Below are 17,785 nucleotides of genomic sequence, written 5' to 3' on the forward strand. Positions count from 1 at the left end.
AAACTTGACCTCCCTGCTGTTTACCCTTCCTACCTCCCATTGATCTCTCTTATTTTCTCTTTCTCACCCTTTTTCTCCCTCTCTATCCTCATTCTTATTAATTTATACATCCTATTCCACACTCCCATTAATCTAAACACTCTTCTAAATCACACCTTATCTACCTGTGCTACTCTTTCCCTCCCTGTTTGTATTTTCCCCATTAATCTACATACCTTGTAACTCTGCCTTAAATCTACACATTCTTCTATATCCCATGGTGATTATTTCTTTATAGATTTTGTAGGGTGTTGTACCTTTTCTTGCTTTATGTTTGTATTGCTCCCCCTTTAACCCATTCCCAGTATGAGTACTTTTCAAAACTCCCAGCCCTCCTCTACTATCTAATGTTTCTGTGTTCGTTCTTCTTCTGCACCTCATTCATACTGCATAATTAATATTTTTACCTTTTCCTAGAGAATTTTGCTGTTTTAAATCACATCATCCTCAGCTGGACTATTGACATCTTAGACATATCACTTACATTTCCACACATAAAACATAAACAGTGTGTCGTTATTGAATCCCTTGAAATTTTTGGCTTTTATATGTTAAGTTTTCTTTGGAGTTCAGATTTGTTTGAGACAGAATCCTGAAAATCTAATAATTCATTGAATATTGTTTTTTTTTTCCATTCAACGTCATCTTTAATTTTGCTGCATATAGTATTTTTAGGCACAGCTCTATTTATTTTGATTGTTATTATATAATATTGCAGAACCTGTGGATTTTTATTATAGCCTCTGATAAATCCTTTGCATTTCTTATTGTAGATTGTAGTTCCATTGTAGTTGAATTGTTTTTGTTGTTTTTGATTTTTAATGTCCTTTTGGAGTTCTTCCAAGAACTCTTTGTGCTGGGGCTATTTTACATTTCTCATTGAAAAAGGAGTGGATTTTTTAGTTTCGTTATCTTCCTTTGAATATGAACCCAGATCTTTTCTATCTCCATATTAACTATTAGTGGTTGGGTTCTTTCTCCTTTGTTTACTCTTTTTTTCTTTTTTGTTTTTAGCAGCTATTAATGTAAACAAGTTGCAGTTCTGAGGCATGGGAAATGATATCTCAAGTCTCACAACCTTCTTACTGTTATTTTTTGAGGTATGTCTTGGGGCTCGACCTTAGGTTTTCCCTTCCTAAGCCATAGTGAGGGCTCCCAGTCACACTGTTCCACCAATACTCTCAGTCCCTTAGATGGCTGCAAACTACAGTTGTCCTCTGCTTTCTTTCAAGTGCCCACAACAAGCAAGATCCCTCAGTAGCCTCAGTCCAGGACGTGTCTGGAGCACAAATGTGCTTGATATACCGTGGAAGGTCCTTCAGTTGTCTGTTAAGCCTTTTGATCACTGTCCCATAGGTATATATATATATTTTTTTTTACATGTTATTTCTCCAGTTAGAATATACATTCATATAAGACTGGGGATTTTTTTAAACCTCTTTTTCTATCCTTTTATTCTTAGCACTGTGTTCTGGCACATAATAAATACTTAGTAAATCTTGTGGACTGATTGACAAAACAGAAGAGCTGATATGAGCCACCTCAGTGACCTTAAGTGCTCTTTATGTAGAGGTATTTAGTGGGCAGTGGGTGACAGTGGCAGAGAGATAAGAGTCAACACAATACAAATTAGTACAGAATAGGAATCTGTCATCTTATCCAATATACCAGATCTGTGAGAGCCTGACCCTGACAAAAAAGTTCTAATTTAGTAGGAAAAACTAGAAATTAAGGAGGGAGGAGAGGGTAAGAAGGGAGAGAGGATTCTGGAAAGATGGTCAGAAAATTTCTGCTCTCCAAATTTCCTCCAGAAAAAAGACAGAATTTAAATGGAATGTAGAGTTGTGGAAATAAACAGAAGTCAAGCTAAAATACTTGTTCTCCTAAAACAACCTAAGAAGCCCCTATGAAAGACTTGACCACTGGGGCAGAAGTTGAGCTTTAGTGAAGTGCCAAGTCCTCTGGCCCATTCTGCAGAATGAACAAACAAGAAGCCCTGGGGAGAGTTGGAGTTGGGAAGTAGCTTCAGTCTTAGAAAACTCTCATTTCAGAAACTATGGGGGAATGGGTAGAGTCCTAATGATTGAATAGGAGGAAGTTGAAGGATCTTCTACTCTTTGGGGATGCCAAGCACAGATGACCAGATTTATCCCCTGCTGAACTCTTGCTGTAGGGAAAGTGCTGGCATATATCCGGTGAGTGCAGCAGGAGAGGGGTAGGGACCCTGCTGATTATGGGCACTTGCACATGAGCAGAGTCTCCTCTGTCCCAGAGAAGAGAGAACAGTTGTAGTTCTCAGCCAATGGAGAGATGGCATGAAATAAGATATTTTGAGGGACATCATGATTTGGGGCGGTAGCCATGGATTAGGGGTGAAGAGGAGAGCCCACGTTTGAGCCCTGGGACAGACCTCTGAAAATAACTGTTAGAAGGATCTAAGGTTTGGTACAAAATTCCTTATGCCTTGGGAATAGAACTTGATCATATCAATAGCTGCTAAGAAAAAAGTAAAAAAAATTGACCAAGCAAAGGAGAAAGAACTTAACTATAGACAGGTACTGTGGGGATATACATATATATCTAGAAGAGTATAAATGTCTTCCAGATATAGAAAAAATGAGAGCAAGTGAATGAAATTGGGAAGGTATAGAGAAAGGAATAGGAAAGTAAGGTAAATGAGCAGAAATAAAGGAAAGGAGTTGGAAAGGATTGGAATGAAGGGCTAGAAGCAAAGCAAAAGAGCAAAGAGGATTAGGAATAGCATGAGGATAGTGAAGAAAATAAATGAACTAATTATAATTTAAAATTATGAACTGTGGATGAATTCATCCATAAAATGGAAGTAGTAGATTAAAAATTTGAACTCAACAACATGTTGCTTTCAGGAAATGTTATAAAAATGAGAGATATACAAACATAAAATAAAAATCAGGATTAGAATTTTATTATGTTAAAAAAAGCAGGGGTAGTAATTATGATATCACAAATTTAAAGTTAAAATAGATGATTCAAAAGAGAAAAATAGGGAAACTTGTTTCAGCCATATTAGACTTTTAGATATTTTATTTTATAATATAAATATTTTAGATATTTATATTAGATATTTTAGACTATTTAAAATAAGTAGACACTATATGGTTGTACTGTTGATTTGGTGTAGGAAATGATGAGCTGGTGTATTTAAAAAAATATGAAAAGAAGTGGAAGATTCAATCTACTTTCAGAGAAATAGAGGACAAGTGGAAATAATCAGTCATACACACACACACATACACACACACACACACACACAACAAATGAGTGCTATCTATATGAAGGAGGTGCAAATATCACCAATATCACCAATATCACAAATATCATCATCAATAACATATCAAAAATTCTGAAATCAAAAAGGATATTAATAAAAATGAGAGCAAAATCGATTGAAATGAGATATACAACTAGGAGTTGTTTAGTTTTGGGGGGGATGGGGTGGGGTAAGAGAGAGTAAATCAGAGATCAATTAAAGAGAGTAGAAAACCAGATCAGCAGTTTCCAGAGAGAGAGAGAGAATAATTGTAATAAATGGAATTATTAAAAAATGTTTTCCCTGATTATATGCCAACAAACTTGGCAATTATTTTAATTGAAGTAGATGAACATCCAAAAATACAAAGTTCCCAAATTAATAGAATAAGCTATAAGGCATCAGAATCCTAATTCGCTCCCTGAGCAACAAGAAAACTGTTCAGTTCTGCACACATATATTGTATCCAAGATCTACTGTAATCTAGTTAACATGTATAGGACTGCTTGCCATCTTTGGAGAGAGGGTGGAGGGAGGGAGGGGAAAAATCGGAACAGAAGTGAGTGCAAGGGATAATGTTGTAAAAAATTACCCTGGCATAGGTTCTGTCAATAAAAAGTTATTTAATTAAAAAAATAAATTAAAAGAAAAATTAGCCCTTCAAAATTGAAACTATTGTAGTCATATGAAAAAGTGCTCCAAATCACTACTGATCAGAGAACTGCAAATTAAGACAACTCTGAGATACCACTACACACCTCTCAGGTTGGCTAAAATGACAAGAAAAGGTAATGATGAATGTTGGAGGAGATATGGGAAACTGGGACACTGATACATGTTGGTGGAACTGTGAACAGATCTAACCATTCGGGAGAGCAATTTGGAACTATGCCCAAAAAGTTATTAAACTGTGCATATGTCTTTGACCCAGCAATGTTTCTACTGGGCTTATATCCCAAAGAGATCTTAAAGGAGGGAAAGAGATCCACATGTGCAAAAAATGTTTGTGGCAGTCCATTTTGTAGTGGCTAGAAACTGGAAACTGAATGGGATGCCCATCAGTTGGAGAATGGCTGAATAAGTTATGGTATATGAATGTTATGGAACATTATTATTCTGTAAGAACATCAGGATGATTTCAGGGAGGCCTGGAAAGATTTACATGAACTGATGCTAAGTGAAATGAGCAGAACCAAGAGATCACTACACACGGCAACAACAAGACTATATGATGATCAATTCTGATGGAGGTGGCTCTCTTCAATAATGAGATGATTCAAACCAATTCCAAATGTTCAGTGATGAAGAGAGCCATATACATCCAAAGAGAGGACTGTGGGAGCTCAGTGTGTACCACAACATAGCATTCTCACTCTTTCTGTTGTTGTTTGCTTGCATTTTGTTTTCTTTCCCAGTTTTTTTTTTCCTTCTTGATGCTATTTTTCTTGGGCAGCAAGATAATTGTAAATATGTATACATGAATTGGATTTAACATGTATTAGACTACCCGATTTCTAGGGGAGTGAGTGGGGGGGAAGGAGGAAATAATTTGGAACAGAAGGCTTTGCAAGGGTCAATGTTGAAAAATTACCCATGCATATGTTTTGTTAATAAAAAGCTTTAATAAAAAATTTTTTTAAATTAAAAAAAAATCCTAATTCGAATATTTCATAAATGAACTACCAAAGGAAAATGTCACAGGATCAGATGGATTTTTACAAGTGAATTTTATCAATAATCAAACAAAAATCCTCATTATTTAAATTCTTTGCAAAAATAGAAAAAGAGGATGAGGAACCAAGGTGACAGAATAAAGGCAGGAACTCTCTCAACCCTCTCTCCCCTAAATTGCTTTAAATAATGCTCTAAACAAATTTTAGAGCATCAGAACACCCTGAAAAAGTGGAACATTTTCTAGCTGAAGGAAACTTATAAGGTCAGTAGAAAAGGTCTGTGATACCAGGATGGGAGTCCAGTGTTTGCAGTCCCAGTACAGGCTGTGCCAGTACAGTCCTGGACCTGGCGCTGGCTCCAGCCTGATCTGTAAATCAGCAATAGAGTGGAGGAGGATTCCAGACTTCTCAGCCCAGAGACACCAGACAGGACTTGGAACATCAGCAGAAAAGGTCTGTGCAGCCAGGATAGGAACCCAGCACACAATCACAGCATGCTGGCACAACCACCAGTATCTGTGAGGGACCTCTTAATCAGCAGTAGTGCTGGAGGCTTCTGGACCAAGCTGGAGCCTTCAGGGATACCTAGGGAGGACTTGGAAGGTCAGGGGAGAGGTCTGTGGCAATGGGGTGGTGGTCTGGTGTGCTGGCGCACATTTAGAGATAAAACTTTGAAGGAGACAATAAAGTATTTGGATTTTAACACCTGGCTGTGATGACCGCGGATTTTAAAATCAGCCAGAGTCAGGAATTCAGGTTAGGGGAAAATCATCAATCTTTATTCTCAGTGAAGAAAGATCAGAGGTGGGAGAGAATCGGCGATAGCAATGTGTGCAGCCAAGTCAAGAAGCTAGCTCGACCAGCAGCCACATGATCAGCAGCTAGGAGCATAGAACCCAGGCCCCGTCTCTCCCAGCCTCTCTGCCTGCTCCTGTGCCTCCACCCACCAAAATCATCATTTCCTATACAACACATGAGGACTTGCACAGAGAGTGGGCAGGGGCCATTCTTTATCCAATCATGTATTTTAATAGAGTATAGTCCAATTACTATTTAGCCTCACGTGATTGGGACCTCAGTGCATCAACTCAAGCCTCAGCCCATTACAAAAAATGATCAGTTTTTCTCTGTGTCACAACACTCAAAAGAAAGACATAGAAAGACAAAGCTTTAGAACTACAGAATGTATAAAATATTTGAGAGCCTACTTTCCAAGATATACACAAAATCTATCCGAATAAAACATTTTACAAACAACTAGATATTTGAATAACTGTTAATTGCTCAAATATAATTGCTTATGCTAATATAACAAAAAAGAGACTAGCTATATCATGTTACATATTCCTTGCTATACCAAACTATCCAAAGGTTAATCTGTAGAGCTAGAAAAATAATAAAATTTTATCTGTAGAAAAAAAAATTTGAAAATTTCCAAGAAAATAATTTTTTAAAGGTGGAAAATGAGGAAGCAGTACCAGATCTCAAACAGTAATCACAAAAACTTCTTGGTCCTAAATAAAATTTAAAGGTATAATTGTTGAAAGACACTTGATTACTTGTTTGATTAATTGGGGCCTAATTTTCAGAGCACATTTTTTTGAAATCGTATTTGCCACACAATTTATTTTCTTTTATTGAATGAATGTTCTACTGTGGTTTCTAGATTCCCTTTTCCCCTCCTTTTTCTGTATTCTTATAAACCAACAAAACTGAGAACATAGTCAGACCCTTGATTTTTTATTTAATTCCTGCGATGGTGACTCTTGAAGTGTCTTAAAAGACATTTTTCTTTTTCCCCTTTTGTTAGATTGCAGGATTAAAAATGTAAAGATTCTCACACAGATTTCTCATTTTATAGATGAGGAAACTGAATGTCAGAAACATTTCTGAACTGCTAAAGCTCACACCAAACTTCGGCAACTTTCTGAAGGTTTCAGAAATGGGATTTGAATTTAGACCCTTTGACTCCAATTCTAGAGTTCATTCAGTTGTACTACACTGCTATTAAAATGATTTATTATCTATTTGAATTTATCTTTGGTTAATCAAACCTTTCCAGTTGCTCAAATAAATTTACCTTTTCATGCTTCTTTTCAGTTTTGTGTTTGTACTTCAGATGTTCTACTTAGCTATCATGTTTTTCATCGAGAATGCATGAAAGTCCTCTATTCTATTAAAGTTCCATTTTCTCCTCTGTAGGCAGTTTTTCCAGGAATAAGTTAGTTAGTTTTAACCTTTTATCTTTTACCTTTTAGAAAATATTCCAAGGCTTTATATTCTTTATAGTAGTATAGAAGAATTTTTGGATGTTTTCTGGATGGTTTCTGGAGGTAATTGGTAGATTCTATTTTAACTTTTTTCTTCTGTTCCTAATAGTTGTCTTTTGTGATTTCTTGAATTATAGTGTATAGATTTTGTTTAAATGTGGTTTTCAGAAAATTGTTTAAATCGCAGATAATTTTGTTTCTTTTCCATTCTTTGTGTTTGTTCTATTTTTTTCTCATTAAGTCATTGATTTTGTTTGCTCTATTATTTTTTTCAGGAAATTTTTACTTGCCTAAAATTCTCTATCTTCTTTTCTCAACTATTCTCTTTCCAATTTTTTACTTATGAATTACAATTTTACTTACTTATTATTTAAAAATATCTTGCTTTAATTTTTTGAAGTCACACTGGAACTTGGAAAACTTGGGCTTTGCTATGACTTTTCTATGCTTATTTCAAACAAATGTTTGTTTAGAGTTTTTCTAAAAGTTTGTTGGATACAGTTTTTATAAGAATCCATCCTGGGTGTTCTTGTTGTGTAGGAAGCAGCCACACTTTTTTTTTTTCCTGATGCATTTGGGGTTAAGTGAGTTGCCGAGGGTCACACACCTAGGAGGTATTAAGTGTCTGAGACCAGATTTGAACTCAGGTCCTCTTGACTTCAGGGCTTTTGCTCTATTCACTGCACCATCTAGCTGCCCCACAACTATACTTTCTTAAGCATATATTCTACATCAGATTATATTTTTACCATAAAAAAAAATGACTAGAGAATATAAAGAATGCTGCATTCCATTGTGCTTGTTTTTTGACTGTAAAAAAAAAATTCAGTAGAGCAAAATACTTCCATGAAGTCTATATTTCAGAAGGCATCTCCCATGCATATACCGAAATAATATACATAATTCCTAAAAAGATACCACAATACAGAAATCCTTAACAACACACATTCTAAACATTAAGTAAACAAAAAACAGGGACATATATGCTCTCTAAACATGTTTTCTTCCATCATAGATGAAATCCGGTACAGAGTTAATAAATGAATAAAGTATTTTTAAAGTTATTGATATGAGCTAAGCACTGAGTAAGGCAGTGCTTTGAAGAGGGAATCCATAGAGAAGGCCAGAGCTTCTGGAAATGTCTGCCTGCATATTGAATATTGATTCATATTGAATCTTAAAAATGGAATGTATCATTTTGTAGAATCTTGTACGTCAGTGGTTTCAGGCTAAAATAGAAATCCTGATTGGATGTATATTAACTTAGAAAAGCATAAAATAACATTATTTGTTTTGAGCTGTGTTTTTAATTTATTACATGAAATATTTTCCAATTACATTTTAATCTGGTTTGATCTGTACTTGGAACTTTTGGGTGCCATTATATTTTCAATTTATTTTTTTGGTTTGTCTTTACTGTTTCAGTACTATAAGCCTGATTTTTGAAAGCATTCCATTTGAAATCAGAAATGGATATTTTTTATTCATATCTTTAAGTTTGTATATTTAAGCCTTACTTTTATCTTAAAATATATCTGGAGTTAAAATATATTTTAGAACTTTAAAAAGTAACTTTTATTTCTTCTGTGCTATTTTATTCATAATTTGCATTGACCTGAAGTATTTCATTATTTTTTACAGTGGCTGTTTCTATTTTTAACATATGGTAGATTGTATTTTAGAGGCTGTCTTTGCCCAAAAAAATAACTTGTTTATATTCATAATAATAAGGGTAGATATTTTGAAGCATCTCAGAAAGGCATTATGAGATATTAATTGCAAATAAGTTTTTTTTGCCTTATATAACAATATTAATTTTGAGTAAGAACTTTAATAAGTCTCCATTTTAATATGCTGTTATTGTCTTTTCTGTGGGGCAGCTAGGTAGCAGCAGTAGATAGAGTACTGTACCTATAGTCAGGAAAACTTATCTTCTTGAGTTCAAATGTGACCTCAGATACCTTCTTTGCCTCAATTTCCTTATGTGTAAAATTGTAATGTTCTGGTTAGTTTTCTGGACGTCTTTGGACTAGCCTTCGTTTCAGCAGAGTAATCATCACGAAAATAGCCAGGTATTAAAGTTCAAAAATCTTTATTGTCTCATTAGTCTGTTTCCTTGCCTGGGGCCAGCTTTCTGGAGGTCCTCCAAAATGTATCTTGGTTTCTGTGGGGGAGGCAGGAGTTCCAACTAGACAAAGTCTCCCTGAGTCCGGGAGATTGTGCTCTAGCTTCCAGTCCTCTGTCTGTTTCAGTTCCTCGGAGTCTTGTTTTCAGTGGAGAAGCGAAGGAGGAGAGCCACTACAATGGTATGAGATGGAATGAATGTCTCTCCTTGGCTCCAAGACCTTGAGCTCCAGCCTCCAGTCCTTCATCTTCTCTGAGTTTGTCTCTGGCTGAGTTTGTCCCAGTTTATATGCTCTATTACAGTTAAATCCATTCATCATATTGAGTATAAGACAATCATTATATCACTAGGGAACCATTATTTGTTGTAAGATTAATTCAGTCATAATGAACTAGAGAACTATTAATCACCATGCTAAACTAGATAACCATCATCTTATCAATTCCACTGAGTTAGTACCTTGCAACAATCTTTGTTTCAAGTACACAGTTCTGGTTTATTACAATAAATAAGCTGGAGAAGAAAATGGCAAACAAATACAGTACCTTTTCCAAGAAAACCACAAATAGGGTGAATCCAAAACAACTGATCAAAAAATTATTTTCCAAATAATCTTCATTAAAATAGTTAATTACATCACTTCTGTAGAAAAACAGAAGTTTTGCTGTTATCAATTTGACTTATAGGTATATTTGGGATTCACTCTATGAATTTGAATCATTTTTTAATCTTAGATTTTCATTTTTTCTTATAGGTTAAAGTACTGTGTCATCAGTTACTTGTCCAGGTGTGTGATTTGTTGAGGCTAAAAGATTGCCATCTCTTTGGACTCAGTGTCATACAGAGTAAGTTTCCATTCCTACATTGTCACAATAGATGTATTGATCACTTATAATTTTACTTTTTAAATCTAGTTTACTGTTATAAAATTGTATTTTTAGAATAAAAACTGTATTTAAAATATCAGTATTGGATTTGATAAATAATTACCAGTACAGGAATCTTATACAAGTTTTGACCTTTAATGACTTTGAATTTCTTGGGAAATATATATAAGAATCAGAGACTAACTATTAGTCTGAAAATAAAAGTTGATTACTAGATAAATGTATGGACTTATTTCTGTATATTTTATTTTTTAATAGTCATTTTGCTTTTGAGTCATATGTGGAAATGGGCAGCTAAATGGTGCATTGGATAGAAGGTCAGTCAGGAGTTGGGAAGACTCATATTCCTTGGTTTAGATCTGGCCTCAGGCACTTACTAGCTGTATGATCCTGGACAAGTCACTTAACTGTCTCAGTTTCTGAGCTGGAGAAGAAAATGGCAAACCACTCTAATATGTTTACCAAGGAAATCCCAAATGGGATCAAGAAGAATAGGAAACAACTGAAAACAACTAAATAATTGTAAATATAAAATTTTTATAGTTTAACTTTATTTTCATTTCAAAAACACTCATGAGAAACTAGATTTCTTTATTCTCTGAAATTTTTTTTTTTAACCATTTTACTGTTGTAAATTATAACATTGTATAAAAAATTTAGGTTTTTTTCCTCAGCAGGACAATACTAACATACTTTGGAAATATATATATAGAACAGATTTTTTATTTATAATTTATGTAGAGGATATTGTCATTTGGAGTATTCAACTAGAATTTGTTGCATATGTTTGTGAGAGTTGAGCAGAAGGTTCAGCCCTCTTTTCATATACTTCTCCGGGGACATTTCTTATTCTCAGTCCTTTCCTAGAGTTCCAATAGACTTTCAATTTTGAAATCACTTTGAAAAAGTTTTGTCATACTTATTAGTTCCATCAGCATGGCTAGATTTTTTTTTTTTTTAAAGAACATTTCATATGGATAAAAATAAGAGTAAATATGCTTGATTCAGTAGTTTTGATGTATGTATCTTGTCTCCAACATGATGTGAGACAAGTCACTAAATTAACTCTCTGGACTTAGTTTTGTAGCTTGTTTTTGTTTTTTTTAATGAAATGAGGATATTGGATTGGGTAGATAGAACATGAGGAACCTTTAAGATTTTACATGTGTGTGATTACATTAGTCTAATCTCTGCGAACCTCAATTTTCTTATATGCTTTTAATGAGTGGGGAGAAACTATTGTTCTTAATACTGATCACTGTAGAGTTGCTGTCCATTTTGGTATATTCTCCCAAATTGTGACTACTCATGGTTTGAAGCCCCAAAGAATGCTTGCTGCTTCAGATTTCCTTTGGCTAACTGTGGCCTACAGGCCTTCACAAATATCTCTCATTAACACCCTGTCTGTAGGATGTCAATTAGATTTTTAACAAAGGTTCAACTCAAATGGTATTTCTAAAAGTTCCTTACAAACCTAGGGTAGTTATCACCTTTAATGTCCATTTTTTCATTCAATATTTAGGATAATTTTGCTTGACATATTATTTTTGGTCACAGGCCTAGTTCTTTTGATTGCCACTATATATGATTCCAAGATCTGTGGTAAATGTATTATGGCTACTCATAAGTACTGTAAAATTCAAACTGAAGGTCGGGCATATTTGAATTATTTGTTTCTTGTTTCTTGCAAAATTTCTCTTTGATCTGGGGGCTTCAGAATTTGGCAATAATATTTCCATGTGTTTTCCACAAAGGATCCCTTTGAGGTAGTGATTTTTTCTATTTCTATTTTCCCTTCCTGTTTTATCATTCCAGGACAGTTTTCCTGGATTGTTTTTTGCATTATTGTGTCAAGGTTCTTTTTTTTTAAGTTATAGCTTTCAGGTAGTCCAGTTATTCTTATATTTTCTCTTGCTGATCTGTTCTCCAGATCTGTTGTTTTTCTTATAAGGTGTTTTACATTCTATTTTTTCATCTTTTATTTTCTGTTTGGTTATTTCTTGGTCTTTCATAATTTCACTGGCTTCCCCTTGGCCAATTCTAATTTTCAAAGAGTTATTTTCATCTGTTCTAGTTGGTTTCATCTCCTTTTCTAGTTGGTTAACTTTTTTCCATAATCTTCTTTTTCTTGGATTGCCCTTTTTTTATTTTAGTTTTTTCTCAATGTCTCTCATTTGATTTTTAAATTCTTTTTTGAGTTTTATAAATATTCTCTGGGCAGATAGCCATTTAACATTACTACATTGGGGTAGAAGAAGCTTTTTTTTACTTTAGTGTCCTCTTCTGAAGATGAACCCTGGTCTATGGTTGGGTTCTTTCTTCTTTACATTTTTTAAAAATGAAAACTATTAGTTTAAACACCTATAATTGTATTAGAGGATAGTGCCTCTAATTTCACTTCAGCTCTCTTTGACCCAAAACTACAAACCAAGAGCTCTACCCTCTTGCAAGTGCTGGCAGCCAGTAAGGTCCCTGTCCCATTGTTTCTGCACTCACCAGATGTGCTGGTTCCTTCCTGCTCAGCTGTGCCATCAGCCGATGTTCACTCAGTCTTCCTACACTCAGACCCCCAACTCTACATGCAGTTTGGGTTGGTCAAAGTTCCTGTATTTTCTGCTGAGGCTCCATTCTAATTCAGCTAGTCCCAGGAGTCCCTACTTGGTGTTTGTTTCTGTAGAGCTAGCTTGAAGGTGTTTGCATTTCACACTGATTAATTCCCAGTCTTTCTTAAATCTTCTTGGGTTGTACCAGGAGGACCCCCTGTTAGTTAAACCACCTTTAAATACATACTTTGAGGAGTGCGAAGAACAAGTTGTGATCTCTATCCTTATGAAGTGAAAACTCACTATGGACAATTTTATTTGAGGTTTCCAACAGAGTAGTCTTTTCTTCTGAAATTTGTTATGGGACAAAAGACTACATATAAAGACTACATATAACAGTCATGTTTAGAAGTGATTTTTTGGTTAATAAGTAGTCATAGAACATAAATAAGAAATTATTTTTAAAAAATTAACACTTTAAAACATCAACAACTGTGAAGAACAATGCTCCAAATCACTAATAAAAGAAATGGAAAATCACTCTAAGTTTACACTTACTTAATGATTATTTATTAGTGCTATGTTTTGGGAATCCAAAAAACAAAAAAATCTAAAAATGTTCCAACTCTTAAGGAATATATTCTTAAGAATATAAATTCTAATGGGGGGATTTGAACCAAGCCTTGAAGGATGTCATTGAAATCAAAAGAAAGAGATAAAGAGGAAGGGAGTGCATTCCAAGTATAATTACTAAAAAATTATCGTCAGGTGCAGTGAATTTGAGCACTGGCCCTGGAATCAGGAAAATCTGAGTTCAAATCTAGCCTCAGAAACTTGATATTTACTAGCTGTGTGATCCTAGGTAAATTGCTTAACCTTGATTGCCTTGGGAGGGAAGGAAAGGCAGTCAGAAAAGTGTCCTGTTTGAGAAACAACAAAGAAGGCCTGTGTACTGCATCATAGAGTTGCGAGGATGGTTGGGAGAGGGCAGAGGGTAAAAAGACTTGAAAAGGATCAGAGAGGGAGGACTTCTAAAGCCAAACAGAATTTAAAATTTTTATTTTAGAGTTAATTATGAATCACTGGAGTATTGATTAAGGAACTTTGGAACCCTATGTTTTAGGAAAAGCACTTTGCTAGCACAAATGTGTTAGAATCCTAGTGTTAACTCAATGGAATTGATACAATGCTTATTGGTTCACACATTAGAGCAAATCCTTACAAGGTGTTAAGTCACTAGTATTGATAGAAACAATGCTTAAGTTAACACTTTTGAGAATTCACACATTAGCTCACGCATTAGTTCACACCTTTGGGAGATTTCAGGGTTCAGTATGAGATATCCAAATTCACACCTTCCATAATCCCACTCTCAGAGGAGGAGTCAACCTTTGAGTTTACACCTCTAAAAGAGCATAAAAACAGCTAAGCTCAGTCAGGAGAGTTCAGTTGAAAAGATTGAGAGGGGAGTATCAGTTGGAGATTGAGAAGCCATGAGTTGGAGTTGAGCTAGAGGCAGAAGCTGGAAGAGCTAAAAGACAAGCTGCAAGAGTTCTTGGAACCAAGGAATGAGAGAGGCCTCTAAAAAGCTACCCGAGTCCAAGGAAAGAGACAAGACTTGGAAGGAGAAAATAAACGTTTGGATTTTAACTGCTGGTTGTATTTGGGATGATTATTACGTTGAACTGAAACTAAGGCTGCCTCCAGAAACCTCCCCAAGAAACCTGCTTCCACAGAGAACCATCATATTATACAGAAGAAGAGAATACTACACAAATGGTTTGTGATTAGATAGCTCAAAGTGATCTGAGGCAGTAAAATCAACATGAATCAAGGCGTGAGATGATGAGGGCCTGCACTAAGGTAGTAGATAGCAATGAGACCATAAAATGTGAAACTGAAAATTTCAAGACTTCACACAAATTAATATGGGGTGGTAAGTGTGAGTCAGCAATAAAGAATGACATCAGGATTTTGATGACTGGGATGGATGTAAATCTATCCATAAAAAAACAAAAACTGAGAGGCAGCTAGGTGATGCAGTGGATAGAGCATCAACCCTGAAGTCAGGAGGACCTGTTTCAAATCTGATCTCAGACACTTAAGACTTCCTAGTTACTTAACCCCAATTGCCTCAATCCAAAAAAAAAAAAAAAAAAAAAAAGAAAGAAAAGATGAGAGATGCTTTTGTGAACATATTGAATTTGAGAAGTCTATAGACCTGCAATTCAAGATGTTCAATAGGCAATTGAATTTTATAGGACTGGATCTAAGAATGATTAGAACTAGATGTATAGGTCTAAGAATCTGCATAAAAGTGATATTTGAACCCATGAAAGTTTATGAGATCATCAAGTAAGATAGTAGAGGAAGGAGAGGAGATCCAGCAGAGCTTTATGAATTATCCAGTCAGGTATGATATAAATAAAGATCTGGAAAAATAATCTTTTGATCGAGAACAGTTATCTATCACATTGGCACAGATAATAAAACGAGAAAATGACAGTTGTTGTAGGGACTGTAGCAAGATAGATACAAAGAATTCTATATTGAACTGAATGTATATGGTATCCTTTCAGAATTCTGATGAGTCTGAGGTTCAAGTGTTATGCATCATCTCATCCTTTTCCAATGTATAAGCTCTTTTTAACCTCTTTTGTGTAAAATGTTTATCTATTCTCTTCCCCACTTCTTCCATTCAATCTCTCTTTCTTACTCCTTTAATTTTTTAAAAAAGATAATCATCTTGTCATATTCAGTTTACACCCATGCCTTCTGTCTTTGTATATACTTCTTCTAGCTTCCTTAATAATGATAACACTCTTAGAGATTAGAAGAATTGTCTTTCCATGATTTTCCTCTATTTATCTTTTTATGTATTTTTTAAATCTTGTATTTGAAGGTCACACTTTTTATTCAGTCTGTCTTTTCATGAGTAATGCCTTTTAAAATTCTTTCTTTCATTGAAAATTCTTTTTTTTCCTTTAAGGATTATACTCAGTTTTTCTGAGTAGGTGTTTCTTATTTGTAGTCCTATTTTTTTGTTCTCCACAATATTTCTCACTCTCTATAATCCTTTAAGGTAAAAATTGCTAAATCTTGTGTTATACTGACTGTTACTTAACAATATTTGAATTGTTTCTTTCTGGCTGCTTGTACTATTTTCTCTGTGATTTGGGAATTCTGGAATTTGGCTATAATTTTTTTTTCATTTTTCTAACTCGCCCTCCCCTCACTAATTTTCATGTTAGAATCTCTTTCAGGAAGCAATTGGTAGATTCTTTCAGTTTCTATTTTACACTCTGACTCTAGGATATCAGAACAGTTTTCCTTGGTAATTTCTTGAAAGATGATATCTAGGCCACTTTTTTATTATTATTATTATTATGAGTTTTCAGGTATGGCTTTCCAGCAATTCTTAATTATCTTTATTCATCTACTTTCCATATCAACTATTTGTCCATTGAGATACTTCATATTTTCTATTTTTTCATTCTTTTGATTTTATTTTGTTTAATATGTCGTTGAGTCATTAATTTCCACTTACCCACTTTTACTTTTTACGGGATTAAAGTAATGCCTTCAATGAGTAGCTCTTCTAATTTGGTTAATTTTTCATTTTAAACAGTTCTCTTTAATAGATTTTTATGTCTCTTATACCATTTGACTTATATTGTCAATAAGTATTATTTTTTGTGCCTCCTTTACCAAGTTGTTGACTCTTTTTCATTATTTTGTCATCATTCTGATTTTCCTCCTCTCCCCTAATCTTTTCTTTGCGTCTTTTATTTTATTTCTAAAATCCTTTTTGAGCTTTTCTGGGAATTTTTGTGAGATCTGAGGCCAAATTTTTTTTTTAAGTAACAATTTCAATTTTGTTGTATTCTTTGAGTTTGTGTTTTGATCTTCTTTTGTCATCATTATAACATTTTATGGTCAAATTTTGTTGTTGTTTTGATCATTTTCCCAGCCCATTTCTTAACTTTTAACTGTATGTTAAAATTGGACTCTTTCTTGGATAAAAAGGGCATTGTCTTTAGCTTCAGATTTTTCCTACTACTGTTTTCATAGTTTGGAAGTCTGTAGGTTTTTAGTGCTTTCAAGATAGTGTGATGAAAGATGTGGTGCTTTCCTGAACTGTGTTCTGATTTGTGAGTATTCCATGATTTCCCTCTCCTATTTATCTTTTTATGTATTTTTGAATCTTATATTTGTGAAGAAGTGCCAAAATTCATTTATGAGATAAATATAGTCTTCGTACCTAAACCAAGGAAAGGTAGAACACAGAAAAAGAGTGAGTAAAGCACTCTTTTCTGCCCTGGAACTGTGACCAGGATCCTTACACTCCTGCAGCTGCACAGTCTGGTGTGCTAGTGTTCTTCCCCTTCCCCCCAACTCTGAAACTGCAGCTTAGAACTGCATGTAGACATTGCAGTGCCACCAAAGGATCCCCTATAATCTCCTTCTGGCCTTCTTACTGTCTGTGGGTTAAGATCTTTGGAAACGGCCTCTGCCTGTTCATTCACCCCAAGGCCTGGCTTGCCTATGTGCAGCCTGTGTAGGACTGTGTTCTTTTCTCACCCCAGTAGGACCTTTTGAAGTTTCTTGAACTGGAAAATTGTTTCACCCTATCCTTTTGGCTTTGTTGCTTCAGAATTTTGCTTTAAAGTTGTTTAGAGGGGATTTGGAGAAAGTTCGGGTGAGTGCCTGTGTTTACTTAGCCATCTGACTTTCAGAAAACACAAGGAGGGATGGAGACAGAAATATAGTGGATCAAAGAAGATTTGAATGAGGGGAATGCAACCTCTGTACTGTGATGTGTGGTGTGTGTGTGTGTGTGTGTGTGTGTGTGTGTGTATATGTATGTATGTGTATGTGTATGTGTGTGTGTGTGTGTGTGTGTATGTGACCCCTGAACTTTGAGAAAGAAAAGAGACTATAAGGGAATAAGCAAGGAGG

The 17,785-nt window shown here is 34.8% G+C and overlaps 1 protein-coding gene across 1 annotated transcript in view; it reads left to right on the top strand.

Moving 5' to 3' along the window:
• Positions 1-17,785, top strand: part of FRMD6 (FERM domain containing 6) — a 103,815-nt gene that overhangs the window by 50,304 nt on the left and 35,726 nt on the right. The window contains exon 3 of the mRNA XM_003758810.4: positions 10,151-10,241. Within this exon, the coding sequence (XP_003758858.1) occupies positions 10,151-10,241 (91 nt within the window). The remainder of the gene's footprint in view (positions 1-10,150; positions 10,242-17,785) is intronic.

Source organism: Sarcophilus harrisii, chromosome 2 (assembly GCF_902635505.1).
Source record: "Sarcophilus harrisii chromosome 2, mSarHar1.11, whole genome shotgun sequence".
NCBI lineage: Eukaryota > Metazoa > Chordata > Mammalia > Dasyuromorphia > Dasyuridae > Sarcophilus > Sarcophilus harrisii.